The sequence below is a fragment of the Polyodon spathula genome, chromosome 3 (assembly GCF_017654505.1).
Source record: "Polyodon spathula isolate WHYD16114869_AA chromosome 3, ASM1765450v1, whole genome shotgun sequence".
Taxonomy (NCBI): domain Eukaryota; kingdom Metazoa; phylum Chordata; class Actinopteri; order Acipenseriformes; family Polyodontidae; genus Polyodon; species Polyodon spathula.
In genome coordinates, this window is record NC_054536.1 from 75,690,580 (window position 1) to 75,711,356 (window position 20,777).

General features: G+C 38.0%; 1 protein-coding gene across 1 annotated transcript in view; it reads left to right on the forward strand.

Moving 5' to 3' along the window:
- The window catches only part of LOC121313418 (zinc finger homeobox protein 4-like), a 101,438-nt gene extending 82,941 nt beyond the window's left edge, over positions 1–18,497 (forward strand). The window contains exons 6-10 of the mRNA XM_041245937.1: positions 4,504–4,637; positions 8,035–8,235; positions 8,437–8,557; positions 8,685–13,964; positions 14,338–18,497. Coding sequence (XP_041101871.1) covers positions 4,504–4,637; positions 8,035–8,235; positions 8,437–8,557; positions 8,685–13,964; positions 14,338–15,806 — 7,205 coding nt within the window. The 3' untranslated portion in view covers positions 15,807–18,497. The remainder of the gene's footprint in view (positions 1–4,503; positions 4,638–8,034; positions 8,236–8,436; positions 8,558–8,684; positions 13,965–14,337) is intronic.
- The last annotated feature ends 2,280 nt before the right edge of the window (positions 18,498–20,777 follow it).

Below are 20,777 nucleotides of genomic sequence, written 5' to 3' on the forward strand. Positions count from 1 at the left end.
TGGATCTGTATTACAATCGGTTTGAATGTCATAAATCACGTTGAATGTCATAAATCACTGTGTGATTTATCTTAATCAGCCAAGGTCCTGCATCTCAAAAGGCATTTGTTATTTAGAGAAGGGCTGTACAACAATTATTTTAGCTACTGCTGCATTGCTAGGTATTGTGTCTCATGACAAAAAAAAGAGAAGACTGCAAACCTGTAGAAATAAAAAAAAAAAATCAAGTAAACCATTCTCAAATGTTAACGCAGTATTATTTTTTATTTTTTTAGTGTTAGATGATAAAGACTATATATTTGGAATTGCAAGGACAAGACTCAAGGTTATTTTACTGTAGGATTTAGAAAAGGACTATTTTTAAAATACAAAACATTGTCTGCTAATTTCATTTTTATATACTGTATAAATTGGGAGGGTTGGAATATTTCTGTGCCGTCTGGTACAATATGTTCCATTATACAAGGTTTATGCTGATTGAAAAAAAAGGAGGAATCCTCCTGCACAGCATACAATCAGTTTAGCCCAGGACTAGATATTTACAGTGAGTCTGATAGCAATCAGTGGCTGAGCTTCATTGCATTGTAAAATGTATTTGCACCCAGTTGTCCGCTGATAGTATCCTCACCCTGGAAATAATTTAGTTGGAAATTGACTGGAAGATGGTGAAAATTGAAAGTTAAAATTAGAAATATAATAAACAGCAGAAAAAAAGGTCAGATGATGCTGCACAGTGATGAGATTGGAAGGCTTGGTAAATTAGGTTTTCTGTTTGTGGTGAAATGTATGTGACATACCTGCCCAACACTGCTTTAATAGCCAGGCAAGTGTACAAAATTTTTGGCAATTGGAGGCTGTAGAGAATTATCTTAGAAATTAGTGTTGTGCCCTTGTCTTTGATGTTTCCAATTTTTTCTTTGTCACTTACCAAGATAGAATATTATTTGATATACTGTCTGATGAAAAAAAAAATGCATTTATATGAGATGAGGAATATATTTATAGACATGGGTAGCTTAACAGAATGAAACACAGACATGAAATAATAATAATAATAATAATAATAATAATAATAATAATAATAATACAATACATTTCCATTTTTCTGCTGATAATATTAAATATTGTATAAACTGTAAATATTTCAAATATTAAAAAATACATTTTCTACAAATATATACACAAATACAAATTAGTGTTCCATGTTATTTTTGTTATCTGTATGATTTAGAAAATGATGTGTCGATACGTATGTATATACTATAGATTCAAATAAGAAATGCAAATTTTCTGTGTTCCATGAGCCTGAAGCACAAATAAATTGCTTTGTCTGAGAAGGCAATGTATCTTGTCTGTATCTGGGGATGAGAGTAATGAAAGATTTATCACTTTTGAACAGCACTTGCTAAATAAAACTAGGGGTTAATCAAATTTTGACATCAGTGACAGTTAAACAAGTGTGGCGCATATCTGATTATTTCATTTTGGCCTGTTCCAACCCTTGTCCATTTTTTCAGAAAAGATACAATGTCAAAACAACATAGCTGAAAGTAGTAAAATAAGTAGGCTTCTATTTAGATGTACTGTAGTTGGTTTTGTTGGCACAGTAATATATTTTCAACAGAAGAAGTATTTTAATTCAGAACAATATGATTCTGAAAATATCACTTGCCAAAAGAGATGACAGTGGACACGTGGACTGTAATACAGTACATACTTTTAAATCCGGTACGTATTGCAGCAGTGTGTAAAATTCCTCATAACGACCCAACAGCAGAATGAAATCAAACTGCTAACTATGCACAGAACTGCATAAGAAGTAAAAGACAATACAATTTAGCAAAAGATTTAAAAAAAAAAATATCTGTTTCCAGAATTAAAACAGTATCAAAAGACAGTATTCAAAACTGCAGAATATAGTGCTTGATAAGGCCCTACTGTCACAGTTCATTTGCAAATGAAAATGCATAAATAAGCAACTAAAGATCACAAATTAAAAAAAAAAATAATCAATCACAGTATCAAAAACTGTTTAGTGATTAACTTTTCCATTTACCCTAGCTTGTGTCGTTCGCTTTGTTTGTGCTGCGTTTTCAACATGTGAAATTGGAGAAAGTGCTGTCTAACTGCGCAATAAAGATTACTGATTTGGCAGGCGAGAAAAAATAAAAAAATGCGGGCTGTGATGGATAAACAAGTACACTGTAACACTGAAGAGATGTGCTTTGTATCAGAAAACACGACAGAGTCGGAAATCGCGTGTGACTGATAAGTTACATACACTGATGCACAAAATAAATGCAACACTCGGGTCTAATGGATTTAATCAAATATTTTAAAAATAGATATCAAACAAAATCACAGAAAATGTGAACAAAAATACAGATCAGAGAATCATGATAAGTTTTCAGTATGAAATGTAACACAAAGTTAGTATCGGGTATGACCACCCTGAGCATTAACACAATCACAACACAAGACCTGATCAGCCTCTGGATAAACTGCTGTGGGATGTTCTGTCACACTCTCTGTTAAGTGGTTGCCAGCTGGCGAAGGTTGGCTGGTCACTAGCAATTTGGTCCCACAAATGTTCTGTTGGACAGGTCAGGTGAAAAAGCTGACATTGTTTTCTTGAAGTCATGCAATTGTAATCCTAGCACTGTGTGGTCTTACATTGTCCTGCTGGAAAATCGATACTTCCATATTGGCTTGCAGGAATGGAAAAACTTGCAACAAGGACTTTGTCAATGTATCGCTGAGCAGTAAGGTTGCCCTCAATCTGCACCAAAGGCGTTCTTGTGTTAAAGGAGGTTCCTGTTGGCTTGAGTAATGCAGCAGTAATATAATGCTCACCACGACGTCTCCACACACGTTGTCTTCCGTCAGGTCTGTCAAGGGCAAAACGGAATTCATATGTGAATAAAACACTCTACCACACTCTCTGTCGCCACCTCAGATGTTCTCTGGCCCTCGGAAGACGGCGATTTCGTCTCTCAGCTGTCAACTTGTTACCCCTGAATGGCCTTCGAGCATGCAAATCATTTTCATGCAGACGGTGAGCTGCAGTCATTCTGCTGAGGCGCAGGGTATTTCTTCCTGGAATTTCTCGTGCCGTAGCCACTGCAGTCTGAAAACGATTACGCAGATGGATGATGGTCCTGGGCCAGTGTAGCGATACTGCCTTCCAGGACGTGGCCTGTCCCTCACAGAGCCGGTTTCCTGGTTTCTCAGGACTAGCCTGCTGATTGTTGAAGCAGAACACCTCATTCCTCGGTCAACTTCTCTCACTGACAGGCCGCCTTCAATCATGCCGATAGCAAGCAAGCGATCTTCATCACTCAAGCGGGGCACGGTCGTATCTTTCACTGTTCTTATGTTAATTAAAATCATGTCTTTTCGAGTGGCTATTTATACAGATTCTTAATCAACTCAAATACCAAACACTGAGCACACTGAGCATCATTTTTATGAAGTCACATCTTAAGCTCAATATTTTGTTATCCCAAGGAACAAATTTTTTTATTATACTTAGTATTGAGCTCAGTATTTTGTTATACTCAGTCAACAAACCTGTCTGCTCACTATTTAAAATGTAAATAACATGAGCTATTGATGTAAAACTTTGACTGTTGTGTTTTCGTTATTCATAATGGGGATCGATTTTATTCTTAATACAAGGATGGTAAAACGCGACTGATGTACTACATAGATAATATAACCTAAAAAGGTCATGCAGCTAATTAGGTATATTTTTGTATATTTATCTAAATGGACTATATGTTATATGTGTAAAAAGTTATTATCCCAGAAATGCATGGTGAAATCAACTAGCCAAGTGAACCCACATGCTGGTTATAAATAAATAAATAAATAGATAGATAGCTTCTGTAGTTTTGAATTGAAAACATATGTTATAAACCTCATAAGTGACATGTATATGTGTATCCAGTATACAAGATATGGGTTATTACTAACAAAGATGATTTGGATAAAGAAAGGTTTCAAATTTCACGATTTGTTTAGGATTGGTTTCATACCGAATCACATGCACTGCAAGGAAATAGTTTGTATTATATAAGAAATATTAGACATAGTAGTACTCATTCAGGTGATTTTGTTAAACATGGTGTCATGAGCAGAATTGTATTTGTTCTGAGGCAACGGATCAGAATCCAGACTGCGTTGTTAGTCAGAGAATGTTATTGATTCGTCTTTCAAGGTAACATAAGGCTATCTAAACAAGACAGCACACATTACCAGATTGATTTGATAAAGTCTGCCTAGATTAGGTATCAAGGCATTTGGTCATTAAAACTTAAAAATACCTTTTCATTATGATTCTTTGTATTTTGTTAATTTTTTTTGTCATTTTTTTCCTTTGCTATTAGTATATGCTTTTATCTAGCAAAACATGACTTTGTCATTTAATCTTCATCTTAATCCTCTAAACGACATATTTTCATTTAAATATACCTAAAAGTGCTCTGTTTTCTGCATTCTCAGGCATAAATACACTGGGTAAAGAAACTCCACGAAGTGCTGCAGTAGGGAAGCGGCCACTACTGCAGGAAAAGGAAAATGATACAGCATCCAAGAGACCCAAATCTGCTGAGGACAATAAGCTTAGCAATGATCAGGTAATGTCATAGGCACTGGGTAGTAATTGGACATTTCCAGGTATTGAAATCAGATCAGCTTTTATCTGTGTACCCAGACCAATTTTTAGTTGGGCCAACGTTGCGCTTATGTCAGCAGTTTGGTCGGCCCTACTTTAGTAGCTGACGGCGGGCCAATGTCATTTTGCTCATCAGGTGCTATAGGTCAGGCCAGTGTTGGTGCGATGTTGTTTTTTCGTGGTTGGGAAACTGGGTCAACGTTGGTTAGTTGTTAAAATAACATATTGTTCTGTAAGTGCTTATTTTATTATTTCACTTCCATGGCTAACATAAGAACATAAGAACATTTACAAAGAAAGTTTACAAACGAGACGATGCCATTCGGCCCATCTTGCTCGTTTGGTTGTTAGTAGCTTATTGATCCCAGAATCTCATCTAGCAGCTTCTTGAAGGATCCCAGGGTGTCAGCTTCAACAACATTACTGGGGAGTTGATTCCAGACCCTCATGATTCTCTGTATAAAAGTGCCTCCTATTTTCTGTTCTGAATGCCCCTTTGTCTAATCTCCATTTGTGACCCCTGGTCCTTGTTTCTTTTTTCAGGTCGAAAAAGTCCCTTGGGTCAACATTGTCAATACCTTTTAGAATTTTGAATGCTTGAATTAGGTTGCCGTGTAGTCGTCTTTGTTCAAGACTGAATAGATTCAATTCTTTTAGCCTGTCTGCATATGACATGCCTTTTAAACCCAGAATAATTCTGGCCGCTGTTCTTTGCACTCTTTCTAGAGCAGCAATATCCTTTTTGAAGAGGATGACCAGAACTGAACACAATATTCAAGATGAGGTCTTACTAGTGCATTTTACAGTTTTAACATTACTTCCCTTGATTTAAATTCAACACTGTTCATAGTGTATCCGAGCATCTTGTTGGCCTTTTTTATAGCTTCCCCACATTGTCTAGATGAAGACATTTCTGAGTCAACAAAAAGTATTTTTCACAGATTCCTTCTCCAATTTCAGTATCTCCCTTATGATATTTATAATGCACATTTTTATTTCCTGCATGCAGTATGTTACACTTTTCTCTATTAAATGCTGCTGCAACGGTGTTTGCCACTCCTCCTGGTTTTTGTGTCGTCTGCAAATTTAACAAGTTTGCTTACTATACCAGAATCTAAATCATTAATGTAGATTAGGAATAGCAGTGGACCTAATACTGTGGTACTCCACTGGTTACCTCACTCCATTTTGAGGTTTCTCCTCTAATCAGTACTTTCTGTTTTCTACATGTTAACAATTCTGTCCTGCTGCAGATATGGCCGTGCCTGCCTGATTATTTCACAGACTGTTCTGATGATACAGTTTCTGTTCAAAGTAGCTCAAGTTGTTTTTCTAATTAGATATTGAACACATTTTCAAGCGAGTGCAAATACACTACTCATGAACTGTTGTGACATCGCTCCCGACCACCACAGCAGCAGCCCATCATTGGCAAAGACATGTTCATCTCACTGCCATTGAATGCAGACTGGCTGTAGAAATACATATGCATTAACAACATGTAAACACTTTCTACACTTGTTTTGTTTAAATTGTTAAAACATAATAACGCTTTACAATAAAATTAGGGTGATCAAACATATTTTTTAATTTCAACAAACAAAACCGAAGATAGGTTATTAAGAGTAGTTTTTACTTAACTTAAACACATCTAAAATTAAAATTCAAAACGTGTAAAAATGCTTTATTACCCACCAAATTTGACTACATATCATGCCTGGTGGCCATCTTGGATTTAAATTCATGCCTGGTGGCCATCTTGGATTTAAATTTTGCATTCTACTGATTTTTTAATTAAAAAAAAAAAAAAAAAAAAAAAAAGATTTCTCATTAAAATATTTAAACTTAAAAAGGGGAAATTCACTCCAAGCTAGATTGTGATTTTAAATTGAAAGATTTATTTTTTTTCTTATGCTACAACCTGCCTTAAAAAACCCATCTGACACTCAGTCAAGGCTGGCAGGAGGGTGTGTTACTGAGACAGCCACTCTGCCAATGCAGGAGCTGAGAGGATAATAATTCATGTTTTCAGGATACATAGCATTAACCGATTATGCAGTTTTTGAGAATTTGGAATTTGGTTTTGTTTTTGAAATACTGGCCTAAAAAATGTAGACAATTTTGAATGAAGTATAATGAAGTTGGTGTGGTTTTGTCAAAAATAGGTAAACTGTAAACGAAGGGGTGCCACAGACATGGTGATGAGGTCTAAGTCTGGAAGTTCAATGGCAACTTGTCTTAAAAACAAACTTATACAATGAAATTTACTGTATGTACCATGTGTAATCTAGGTCAATTATCCAATCCAAATAATTATATTTTTTGAGATTTATATAATATTTTGAGAATATAGGTTTCATTGTATGTTGTGCTATGTAGTGACTTTAGAGCTGTTACTCAACTACTCAAACATACTTTAAGACAAACGTCTAGGAAATACAAAGTTGTATTTTAAACAATATTTTTATTTAGCAATTGATTATTACTGGTATAATCTTACATCGATTTCAAAACTGCTACATTCACAATTCGCACACACTGTCCTCCTAATGTGATCACGCCCGGTTCCGCCCACTCTAATAAAATACTAAGTGGTTGTTTTAGACTCGCTTCCTTTACTCACATATGTAGTATAAAGTTTTAATCATCACTTAGGAGTTTAGCGCATATTCCAATTTTACATAAACACTTTCTAAAACCAACTTAAGGGTATACATCTACACTATTACAGTGGTTAATTTCTGACGGGCCTACCTGAAATATTAAACATAAATAAAAGAGAGTTTTGAACATGAATGTATCTGTCAAAACAGCAGGCAATTATTAGGGGACTGTCTATACCTGGCACTTTTCTCTCTGTTGGCAACTGCGGCAGCTCCTACCACCCCCCAGGTCTATAACAGTCCAGAGCTTGAGAGCAGATTCGTTTTGCAGATTGTTGGGCCAACGTTGGCCCTTGGTTAGTTTGTCAACAGCAACCACTTGCCAACCATAAGCCAACGTTGGGCCAACCACGTTTGCTGACTGGGTCCATGGTTGAAGATGTTTTTGTTTTTTATAACTGGTGGTACTGTAAGTAGGCTTTTGTAATTTATTAAACAAGTTGTCATATTTTAGGTTATACTGGTTTAGCTCTTGCAATAATAGAGGAGAGAAAGCAGGGCTCAGATGTTATGGATTTTTATAATTTACACCTTCATGTACAAAATAAAAGCATTTTCATAACTAAATAAAATATTGTAATTCTTAAGGTATTATAATAATTTCAAATTTACAAATTCGGATGGCTAATTGGTGCTGCTATATGCCTGACGTTTATATCTCAGTATTCATTTGAATCTTTTTTCTTTTTTACTTAGGTCTACCAGTGCCCATACTGTAATTACAGTAGCAAGGATGCAAACCGAATCCAGATGCACGTCATGTCGCAGCACTCAATGCAGCCTGTTATCTGCTGCCCTCTCTGCCAAGACGTCCTCAGCAACAAGATCCATCTCCAGCTTCACCTGACCCATCTGCACAGTGTGTCACCTGACTGTGTCGAGAAACTACTCATGACTGTAAGTACCTATAATGTTGGTGAGTAGTTCAAACATTACAGTAATAAATGTTTGAATTCATACAGAATAAAACAATTCTGATGTGTAATTGATATTGCTTTTTTTTCTAAAATAAAATAACTAGTACTACTAATAATAATGATAATAATGGATGATTGTTGTTGCTTTGCTCATTGGACCTTCTGTCTTTTGGTTTAATAGGTATCCGTTCAGGATGTCATGATGCCCAATAGCATGCATTTTCCAGCAGCTACACAAGAGAACCAGTCTTTAACTGATTCAACTACAACAGTTATAGCAGAAGGGTCCGGAAAGCCTTCAGGTAAAAACTACTGTTGAAATCATATGGTTGTGCTGAACTATTGCAATATTAAACTATCCTTTAACGGTATAATAAAATTCACTCATTTTATTTATGTATTTATGCATTTATTTATTTATTTTAACAGGTGAAAATGCTTTAGATGAAAAGATTAACATAGCACAACATAACTCAAAAGCTGAACTGGAGCTTAAGAATGAGGAACTCAAGCCACCGAAGGAAGCTTCAGAAGCACCTGATTGGAAGAAGAACACCAGCGAAGATTCCAAAACCTCTGACATACAGGAGCAGCTGAGTGAGATACAGAAAAGGCAGCAGCTCTCTGTCTCTGATCGCCATGTCTACAAGTATCGCTGCAACCACTGCAGCCTGGCTTTCAAGACTATTCAGAAGCTTCAGATACATTCCCAATACCATGCTATTCGGGCTGCCACCATGTGCAGCCTCTGCCAACGCAGTTTCCGTACATTCCTTGCTCTCAAAAAACACTTGGAAAATGGCCATCCTGAGTTGAGTGAGGCCGAAATTCAACAGGTTTGTGAAAGCTTGTCCCTCAATGGTGAGCTTTGTTCAGAAAGTGAAGCTAGAGCTCTTGAAGAGGCACAAGCACTGGAACAGGAACATGACAAAGAGGAAGACATGGATCAGGAAGGAAAAGCAAGTCCTGCAGGGAGTGACAGCAGTTCTGTTCCAGATGAGCTGGGTTACGAACAAAAGCGGACTTTACCTTTTAGAAAAGGCCCAAATTTCACTATGGAAAAGTTTTTAGATCCTTCTCGTCCATACAAATGCACAGTTTGTAAAGAATCATTTACTCAAAAGAATATTCTGTTGGTTCATTATAATTCAGTCTCCCACTTACACAAGCTAAAAAAAGTTTTGCAGGAAGCCTCCAGTCCTGTTCCACAGGAGACTAATAACAGCATTGATAACAAACCTTACAAATGCAATATTTGTAATGTTGCTTACAGCCAAAGCTCAACCTTGGAAATCCACATGAGATCTGTGCTACACCAGACAAAAGCCAGAACTGCCAAGTTAGAAACTAGCAGTAGCACTGCTATTGGAATCAGTGGTATGGCACCTGCAAGTAGCCCAGTTTCCATTAGTCAAGGAAATGTAGATGCTGCAGGTTTACCAGTGTTCAATAAAAAAGAAAACAATGTAGATGCCAAAGAAATAAACAAAAAGCAAGCTTCTGATCTAATTTCCACTCAAGCCACTCATCAGCCTCCCCCGTCACCAGCACAGCTTCAGATGCAACTGCAGCATGAATTACAACAGCAAGCTGCTTTCTTTCAGCCCCAGTTTCTAAACCCAGCATTCTTACCTCACTTCCCAATGACCCCTGAGGCTTTATTGCAGTTCCAACAGCCACAGTTCCTGTTTCCATTTTATATCCCTGGGACAGAGTTTAATCTCAGCCCTGAGTTGGCATTGCACTCTGCTGCATTTGGGATGCCAGGAATGACAGGATCATTACTGGAAGACTTAAAACAACAGATGCAGCAACAGCACCAGTTGGGGCAGCAACAGCTGCAGCTCTTGCAACAGCAGGCCCCGCAACAGCAAACTTCTCAGTCACAAATGCTGCATCAGAAACAGCAGCAACAAAGCAGCAAACCTGCTAAACTGGAGCAAAGTAACATAGCTGAATCTGAAATTCAGATGTCCAAGGATGCTGAAGAGCAGTTAGAAAAGCATGAAAGCAAAGCCAGGTATGACTGCCAAACTGACAGTGAAGTCACAAAAGAAAACAAAGACGGCACAAAACAAAAGTCTTTAGAGCCAGTTATTCCACTCCCTCGCATTGTCTCTGGTGCAAGGGGAAATGCAGCAAAAGTTTTGTTGGAGAACTTTGGCTTTGAACTCGTTATCCAGTACAATGAAAACAGGCAAAAGGTTCAGAAGAAAGGCAAAACTGGTGAGGAAGAGATTATTCATAAACTAGAATGTGGAACATGTGGAAAACTGTTTTCCAACATCCTTATTTTAAAGAGCCACCAAGAACATGTCCATGGACAGTTCTTCCCAATTGGAGAGCTGGAGAAGTTTGCAATGCAGTATAGAGAAGCCTATGATAGACTGTATCCGATAACTCCCTCATCTCCAGAAACTCCGCCTCCGCCACCACCACCACCACCATCAACCCCACCTCATCCACAGCCCTCTTCTGCAACTGGAACTGGAAAAGCCCAGACTCCCGCTCCTGTACCTTTGCAAGCTCCACCTCCACCACCCCCACCCCTGCCTGCTCCACCACCTACTGCTCCACCCCAGGTCCAGTTGCCTGTTTCATTGGACTTGCCTCTTTTCCCACCACTCATGATGCAGTCTATGCAGCACCCGTCCTTGCCTCCACAGCTAGCCCTTTCACTTCCAACAATGGATTCCCTGTCCGCAGATCTCACACAGCTTTGTCAGCAGCAGCTGGGCTTGGATCCGAATTTCCTAAGACATTCTCAATTCAAACGTCCTCGCACTAGGATTACAGATGATCAACTAAAAATCCTGCGTGCTCACTTTGACATCAATAATTCACCGAACGAAGAGCAGATCCAAGAAATGGCAGACAAATCTTTCCTCCCACAAAAAGTTATCAAGCATTGGTTTCGCAATACTCTTTTTAAAGAGAGGCAGCGAAGCAAAGACTCTCCCTACAACTTTAACATTCCTCCTGTCACCACGTTGGAAGACATTAGACTTGACTCCCAGTTTAGCGCTTTGGAATATTACAAGACAGATGCAACCATGAACAAGAGGTCTTCTAGAACGCGGTTTACAGACTACCAGTTGAGGGTCCTTCAAGACTTTTTTGATACCAATGCATACCCTAAAGATGATGAAATAGAGCAGCTTTCTACAGTTCTCAATCTGCCATCTCGAGTGATTGTTGTTTGGTTCCAAAATGCCCGCCAGAAAGCCCGCAAGAGTTATGAGAATCAGGCTGATGCTAAAGATGATAAAAAGGAGTTGACCAATGAACGCTACATTCGGACCAGCAACATGCAGTATCAGTGTAAAAAATGTAATGTGGTCTTTCCACGCATTTTTGACCTAATCACTCATCAGAAAAAACAGTGTTATAAAGATGAAGATGATGATGGCCAAGATGACAGCCTAACAGAAGATTTCATTGATGCCAATGATCACATGTTGTCAAAGCAACCATCCATCTCTGGGCAACTGGATTCATCCAGACCTTTAGGAACAACAGCCAGCTCTGGCTCTGGCTCGAGTACTCCTTTAATGCCTTCCCCTAAACCCGAAATGGATAAAACTTCACCCAAACCTGACTTTCCAACAGAAAAACCAAAGCAAACTGAGGCTGTTCCAACCTCCCAAGTGGCAAAGACTATAGCTTCTTCTGAGCCACTACCGCCCCAGCCTTCAACACCTCAACCCCAACAGCAAAAACAACCCCAGCAGCAAATAGTTAGACCTCACTCTCAACCTCAGCACACAGCCATCCCTTCTAGCCCTCTGTCCGTTGCTGTCACGTCGTTGCAGAACAGTCTACCTCCTCAGATGTTACAATACCAATGTGACCAGTGTAAAATTGCCTTTCCAACTGTAGAACTTTGGCAGGAGCACCAGCATATGCATTTCCTTGCGGCTCAAAACCAGTTCCTTCATTCACAGTTCCTAGAGAGAACAATGGATATGCCCTACATGATCTTTGACCCCAACAACCCACTTATGACTGGGCAGCTGCTCACTGGAGCTCTCTCACAGATGCCATCACAGACTAGCTCATCGCTTTCCACACCCCCTGGTACAGGTTCGGGTTCGTTGAAACGCAAACTGGAGGAAAAAGAGGAAAGCAGTTCCAATGAAAAGGATGGAGGAAACAGTGGTGAAGATCAGCATCGAGATAAACGTCTCAGAACCACCATCACCCCAGAGCAACTGGAGATCTTGTATGAGAAGTACCTACTAGATTCCAATCCAACACGAAAAATGTTGGATCACATTGCTCGAGAAGTTGGCTTGAAGAAAAGAGTTGTCCAAGTCTGGTTTCAGAACACCCGAGCTAGAGAAAGAAAAGGACAGTTTCGAGCAGTAGGTCCAGTTCATACTCATAAAAGATGTCCCTTCTGCAGAGCACTCTTTAAAGCTAAATCAGCACTTGAAAGTCACATCAGTTCCCGACACTGGCATGAAGCTAAGCAAGCAGGTTATAGTGTGCCCCCAAGCCCCTTACAAACAGTAGAAGATGGAGGTGTAAGCCCACAAAAGTACAGTTATTTTGAATATCCGTCACTACCAATAACTAAGACAGAGTCAAGCGATTATGAGTTGCCAGCTGCAACATCAACACCAAGTAAACATTTAGAAGTGCCACTGAATAACTTTTTAACCCCATCATCCTTAAAGGCAGAGAGCAATGATGATGTGGAAGGCATCAATATGCATTCTGCAGATGTTTACGACCAAAACAAGATGGATTTTGATGAGACCTCATCCGTTAACACAGCCATCAGTGATGCAACCACTGGGGATGAGGGCAATAATGAAGTTGAAAGCATAACCGGCTGTACCAGTGAAAAAAAGCCTGCATATACACCTTCAGAACCCAAGGCTAAAACAAATCCCACACCAACCTCAGATATATGTGATGAAAAATTATCCTACTCTCTCGTAAACTCATTGAGTTTCTCTGGAAAGGATAGTGACCAGTATTATAGCATGCAAGATGATGACCTAGATGACTACGCTGATCAAAGTGAAACTTCCAGTTTAGCCGACCCGAGCTCACCAAGCCCCTTTGGGGCCAACAATCCTTTCAAATCATCAAAGTATGGTGGAGAGAGGCTGGGTAATAAGCGTTTTAGAACACAGATGAGCAACCTGCAGCTGAAGCTTCTTAAAACTTGCTTCAATGACTACCGGACTCCAACCATGCAGGAGTGTGAAATGCTTGGTAATGAGATAGGATTGCCTAAACGAGTTGTCCAGGTCTGGTTCCAGAATGCCCGGGCAAAAGAAAAGAAATTCAAGTTAAATATAGGAAAGCCATTTACAATGAGTCAAGATGGACCAAAAACAGAATGTAGCTTGTGTGGCGTAAAATATACTGCACGTCTTTCCATTCGAGATCACATCTTTTCCAGGCAGCACATTTCTAAGGTGCAAGAAACAGTAGGAAATCAGATTGATAGAGAGAAGGATTATCTTGCTCCCACAACAGTGCGTCAGCTAATGGCCCAACAAGAATTGGATCGCTTGAAGAAGGCAACAGATGTCCTTGGCTTAACAGCCCAGCAGCAAACAGTGATTGACAGCAATGCACTTCATGGCCTTAGCCTGCCAACAGCTTATCCAGGACTCTCTGCTCTCCCACCAGTCCTCCTTCCTGGAGTAAATGGCCCTTCATCTCTGCCTGGTTTTCCACCGAACACACCTGGTGAGTTAGTATGACTTTATATGAGTAAGAAACCATCTTCAATAAAAATGTTACTGTTACATGTGCATGTGTTATATCCATGAGAGCACTTCCCATTACATACTGTGGTGCCTTCATAACCTAAGCACTACATTGGGATCAGTAATAGCAGGACTTATAGTGCAAGTATTCAAATACTTTCATTCTAGAGAAAAGAGGAGAACCAATACAGTCTTTAGACATCCTGTTGGAAAAAAAAGCATGTTTGGCCAGTGTTAGTTTCGGGGTAATAAGAGGCCTGATAGCTTTTTGAATCAACAGCATTCCATTCTGTAATTGTTTGCTTTCACAATTTTAAAGGTATTATTTTCAATATTTATACACTGTATTTCAGCTTTAGCATCTCCTGGTGCAGGCATGCTTGGATTTCCTACGCCAGCCACCCCTTCTCCTGCCATGTCTCTCAGCAGTGCACCCACCAAGCCTTTGCTGCAGACTCATCCTCCTGCTCATATGACAAGTCAGCAGACAGAAGAGCAGAGTAAAAACATGGAAAAAGAGAAAAAGGTCAAAGAGAAAGAAGAGTCAAAGAGAGTCAAAGAGAGAGAAGCAGAAAAAACCAAACCCGAGACCCGAGACCCAAATAAAAAAAGGGGGAAAGCATCACCAGTACTTCCCACACTGGCCAAAGTTGGAAGTGAAAGTACAATGGATCCAGCACAGATACAGGCTCTTCAGAATGCAATTGCTGGTGATCCAAGTTCCTTTTTAGGAGGACAATTCCTACCTTATTTCATCCCTGGGTTTGCCTCATGCTTCACACCTCAGCTTCCTGGAGGATTGCAAGGGGGTTATTTTCCACCACTGTGTGGAATGGAGAACCTTTTCCCATACAGTCCAGGCATGCCACAAGCCATCACTGGCCTGTCGCCCACTGCATTACTACAGCAGTATCAGCAGTACCAACAGTCTCTCCAGGATTCATTACAAAAGCAGCAACAACAGCAGCAAAAACAGCTAGAGCAACAGCAGAAAAAACCAACCCCAGTGAAGTCATCAAATGCACAGAGTGACATACTTAAACCTAAAAAAGCTTCAGAAACCATGGAAGATAAAGGCTCTTCAACAGAAAGCACAAAAGAAAAACCACAAACAGATACCAAAAGTACAGACTTTCTAGATGCTTGTATTGTCCGGTCTATCAAGCATGAGTTTATATGCAGAAAGTGCCAGGTGATGTTTGCTGATGAAGAATCAGCAGTAAGTCATCAGAAGTCCTTCTGTTACTTCGGTCAGCCTTTCATTGACCCACAAGATACAGTGCTTCGTAACCAAGTAAGCAAATATAATTGTCTAGCTTGCGACGTGGCTATTAGCGGGAATGAAGCACTTGGCCAACACCTCCAGTCAAGCTTGCACAAAGAGAAAACAATCAAACAAGCAATGAGAAATGCCAAAGAGCATGCTAGATTATTACCTCACTCAGTCTGCTCCCCTAGTCCTAATGCCATTTCTACCTCGCAGTCTGCAGCTTCTTCTAATAACACCTATCCTCATCTTTCTCGCTCGTCCATGAAGTCCTGGCCCAATATTCTTTTCCAAGCCTCAGCCAGGAAAGCTGCTTCTTCCCCCTCTTCTTCTTCTCCCCCTTCCCTTCCCTTGCCTTCAACGGTTACCTCAACTTCGTGCAGCACCTCAGGGGTTCAAACCTCACTACCCACAGAAAGTTGTTCAGATGAATCTGATAGCGAGTTAAGCCAGAAGCTGGATGACTTAGATCATTCTTTGGAAGTGAAGGCTAAGTCTGCCTCTGGCTTAGATGGTAATTACAATAGCATCAGAATGGATATGTTTAGTGTGTAGGAGTGAAAACAGGATCCCTTGCTTAAAAAAAAAAGACTTTAACTGCAGTTCCAAAGTTTCTCTATCCCAAAAAATTACAGTACCAAATGATTGACTCAGGATTGTTTTTCCCATATTGATATGCTGGCAAGATATTGATTGATTGATTTTGTTACAGACAGAACTGTTGCAGATGCTTGACTGAGCTTATATTGTATACTAAAACATGGAATAGGAAGAAAAAAAAATATCACAAGTTCTTAAGAGCTTGTTTCAAGCCAAAAACTCTCACGATAGCAAATTGCACCTCAGCTGGATTGATTTCCAAATGCTAGCATGTACTGTATGGGATGATGATCCAGAACTTTCAAAGAGAATTTCTCTTGGTTTAGTTAGGTGTAATTCAGTAGCTTTAAATTCTCAGGTCAGAACATAACATTTCTCATTTGTTAAGCAGCAAGAAGCCTGGTAAAACTGTGGCTTTACCAAAATATGTCAAGCTTTATTGGAAGCATTTTCTAGGTGTGTGTAGTATACCAAGAGACGATATAACTATTACTGGACAACACGCATATCCTTTAGTTTGCCCAGCAAGACAGTATGGTTTTACCACTGAGGGAATTTAGAACGGTGAAGTAATGTGTACGCCCCTGTGTTTGCCAGTTTGTATTGCCACAACCTGTATTTATATCAGTGTCACCTTTTTTCTTGTAGAATATACTAATGATCTGTGCCAACTCTACCTTCTCACTTTTACCTCTGATCACACCCTTTTCTGAAGAGGTAATAATTCTAGTTTTGATAGACTCTGAGGATTATGTGAATGGGACATTTTTCATTTGTAAATTGCTATACTGTTGAGGTACTTGCTTGTGTCTGGACTCTAGTGCACTTATATATATTTTTTTTGTAGATCATGTGTAATTTATTAGGATGTTTTTTTGGGTTTTTTTTTTTTTTGTGTGTGTAGTGCAGCAACAGTCTGGTCTGCATTTGTTAGAAGTTAAACTCCTAACAATCCAAAGACCTATTTACCAATTGGTGCATAAATGAAAGTAGTACTGTATACTTGAAACTGTTTAAGTACAAGTTGAACAAACAATATTTAAAAATAAAAAGGTATAAATATTTGCTTCTTGTAAGCAAAGAAGCTGCTTTAAAAAGGGGACTAAAGCATTTGTTTTGTATAATGAAAAGGTTTTCCCTGTGCTCGTAGGACTGAATACAGTGATATCCCTATACACTGCCATTTAGTGAATAGGCTATTGTACTTCCATTAATACTCTGGGCACTTCTGTTGATTTTCTGTTATGTATTTTTAACAGTTTTCTTTTTGTCATATATGCATAACAAAGTATTATCTTTTAACAACATTTTGCTGCTACTGTGTAATATTATTTTGCTTGCCGTAGATTTTCAACTTTCTACCAGACAGTGAACCGATTCATAATTGCTTTGTTTTTTCTTTTTGCTGTGGAACTTAAAGAATGTGAAAGATGTCAAGGGTGTTCAATTTTACAAATCACTTTTGTGTTTGGTAAGTTAAAACAATGTGATTCATTCCAAAGTAACAGAAGGCTGTTTATATGAAAGTCAAAGGCTTGTGAACAAAGAAAGCTAAGCTGTTGTACATATTTGTAGTTGGCTGTGCATGGTACAAATTTATTAATATGAAGAAATGCAAAAATGTATTGCTTTTGGTATTTCTATTCTGAGATGAACAAGTAGCATGTAATGCAACTGTTTGACAGGTTAAATCAAATCATGCTTAAAATTGTTTCAATGATGAAATCAAGTAACATTTCATTTTACTTTTTATTATTGTACAGGTGTTTTTGTTGAAGTGTAATGCTAATGTCACAGCTCTTTTTATTCTCTGCATTTTATGTGAACTTTTTAATGTTCTTATTTGGACTTTTAGTATTTTGACATTTATTTTAATCCTGAAGACACTTTTTGATTGTGTTTCGTAAGAGACATCTTGGCCTCCTAAGGTGCAATCCTGCCTCTGTACAAATATGAGCTACTGTCCTGATTCCAAAAGCTTTCAGAGCATTGCTTTTGGCTTTTTCATGAATGTGAATCAGCAGCATTGTGAGATTGAGCTGGCAGTTAACACTTTGTGCAACAGTGTGTTACCATGGAACAGAATGCTTCCTGCAAAAAAAGACTGGTAAAACAAAATCAAAAAGGATGGGCCTATAATATATGTACATAAACATTGCAAACTGCACAGCAGCCAAAAAACTTTCTATGGATGGATGGAGTCATGATAAAAGAGGACAGCCTTTAAAAAGGTTGCGAATAGGATTATTCTTCTGGATATCAAAGGGATTATCACGGCGCAATCCTATTCTACACAATATGTACTCTCAACGCCTGGGCAACATAGGAAATGCACCCTGAGGGTTTAATACAAAAATGAGCCCCTATGGCTAAAACTTTAAATAAACTAAACCAAAAATGTTATTGATGTTTTCTATATAGAGAGTAGTCTCATTAGTTTTTGTTACTGTAATGTTTGAAGTCTCAACTGTACCGTATTACGGTAATAACATGGTTTTGAAACTTTTTTTTTTAATTTTGTCACAGACCTGTTGTCATAGTTGAAATGACGTTTATTGTAGATGGTATTTGAACTTATTCTTCTGGAAATAGTTCATCAAGTATGTTTGTTGCTCATTGTGATACATTAAAAACTGTATCTGCAAACCAGCTTCGTGTGTTTGTTTACATACCTCCCCCCACTCAATTTGTGATGATAATGAAAAAAAAAACAAAAAAAAAACTTCAGTCACACTGAAATAACAAAACATTCTTCTATAAATGTGATTTGTCTACAAACTTATAATTCTGCTCTGTGGTATCATATTTGAAAGAAGGTTAACAAATGGTTATCTCCTTTCAGTACGTAAATATACATTATGTTTATTTTTAGTACAAAATGGATTGTACTAATTGTCTGTATAAACAGCTTTCCTGTGGTGAGGTGCTGCTTAAAGAGGGACCTAATCGAGTCCATGCATGTTACATTACTGGAGAAAATAAAGAAAAAAGTGAACTGGTACAATCAGGGGAAAAAAGTACTTCAATATGATAGGGCTTGTGGAGCTGATCATTAAACAGCACTTCAAAGGTGTCACTGTGAAATGTTGTAAGTTAATGACTTCCATACAGAACACTTTTCTTGATTGTTTTTGCAACTCATATCCATAGACTGAAATAGATCACACTTAGTCTAATGTTGTGCATCATACATTCTACCTCTGAATATAATGGAATAGAGAAATAGTATTTCTCGTGTATATATACACACATATTTGTTCCACAATGATTAATTATCTTGAAGAATCATTTTTAATAATTTATGAAAGAAATTTATATTTAGAAAAACTAAAAGAAATTAAATAAATGCAATGACATGCCTTTTGACAAGAAGTCTTTATAAATGTTGTAGACATTGCAAAAGACTTCTAGTTGAAATGGTTGTCACTGAATGTTTTTAGTTTCGTTTAATATTCCTAAATTAGCACTATTGAGGTTTTAATGGTTATGGGTTATATGACAAAAGCAATCTTAGCTTACATTTCCCACTTCATGAAGCATATTGCACTTAGAATTACAGACAAACTCTGCCCATCCCACAGGTTTACAAACCCCAGGTGGGCGCAGTTCTTCAAGCTGTGTTCCCCTGGCCGTAGTGTAATTAGGGCTTTAATTTTATTTTTTTTTAAGTTCTCTTGTTCAGATCGCGGGGGGTGGGGGGTATTGTTATTTGGCAACATTGGTTATTTCAATCAATCAATCAATCTTTATTTTATATAGCGCCTTTCATAATGGCATCACAAAGCGCTTTACAAGATGCAGTAACAACAAGAAAATCCATAATACTTCAAAAGACAGAGAAATGCATAATACATGATACAGTAAAAAATAAATCATTATACATTAAATACAGTGGAAAGTGCATAATGCATGATAGTAACATAATACATGGAATAGTACATGAAATATAGCGGAAAGTGCATAATACATGATAGTAGCATAATAGTAACAGCAACACAGCAGCTAATAGCAGATATCAGGCTTAAACAGAGAACAGGTGGATCCTGAGAGTTAATTTAAAGTGAGTTTACGGTTATTAAAAATAAACACCACTCAAATGCATCAATTTTCAGTTTCTATAATAAATTGCACATACGTTTCACAAATGCATGTACAAAGGTTAACCTACTGTGTTGAAGTGAGGATGCCCAAATTTAGAATTCAGGCAATGTAGAACTGGCTTCATTTTGAATCTGCGTGTATATCTATCACATTACAGACTAGTTTGTGTGTTTTTTTCAGCCCACACCAGCGTATGACTATAAACTACTATAATAATAATAATAGTAATAATAATAATATATTTATTTTTATATAGCGCCTTTCATAGTGGACCACCATTAAAAAGCGCTTTATAGAGGTAAGCTGTGAACTGTGCATTATATGCAGTCACTTAAAATAGGACATAATCTCAACCAGCAATATTAAAGTTATTTACATTTTTTCTTATGATTAAGCTTTCATCATGATACTCTGATTAAGGTTTGATATTTATGTAGCTATACTAATAATGTTAAGAATAAGAAGAATTAAGCAGTTGTACACAAGAAAAAACTTAAATATGCATTAGTAGAAGGATAACTGTACAACAGTTTAATATTAAATAACTTTTTCGGTTCATCATTGAATAGAACCTTATCGTCATAAAAAAGAACTTGTGACGCCATGTTGCTGTTTTGTTTTTAACCAGGTTCGTGGTCGATAAACCTGTTATTAAGCAAATGAAGCATTGACTTTCCTAGCATATTATGTAGGTCAACAAAATTGATGATTGGTCAGTAGCATGTCTTTGCACACTGCCCACCTGTTTTCTTCATGTAGAAAGAGTAGTGAGTGACACTACTGGAGATACATCGAGTGATGACCACCAGCACTGATTATAGTGTA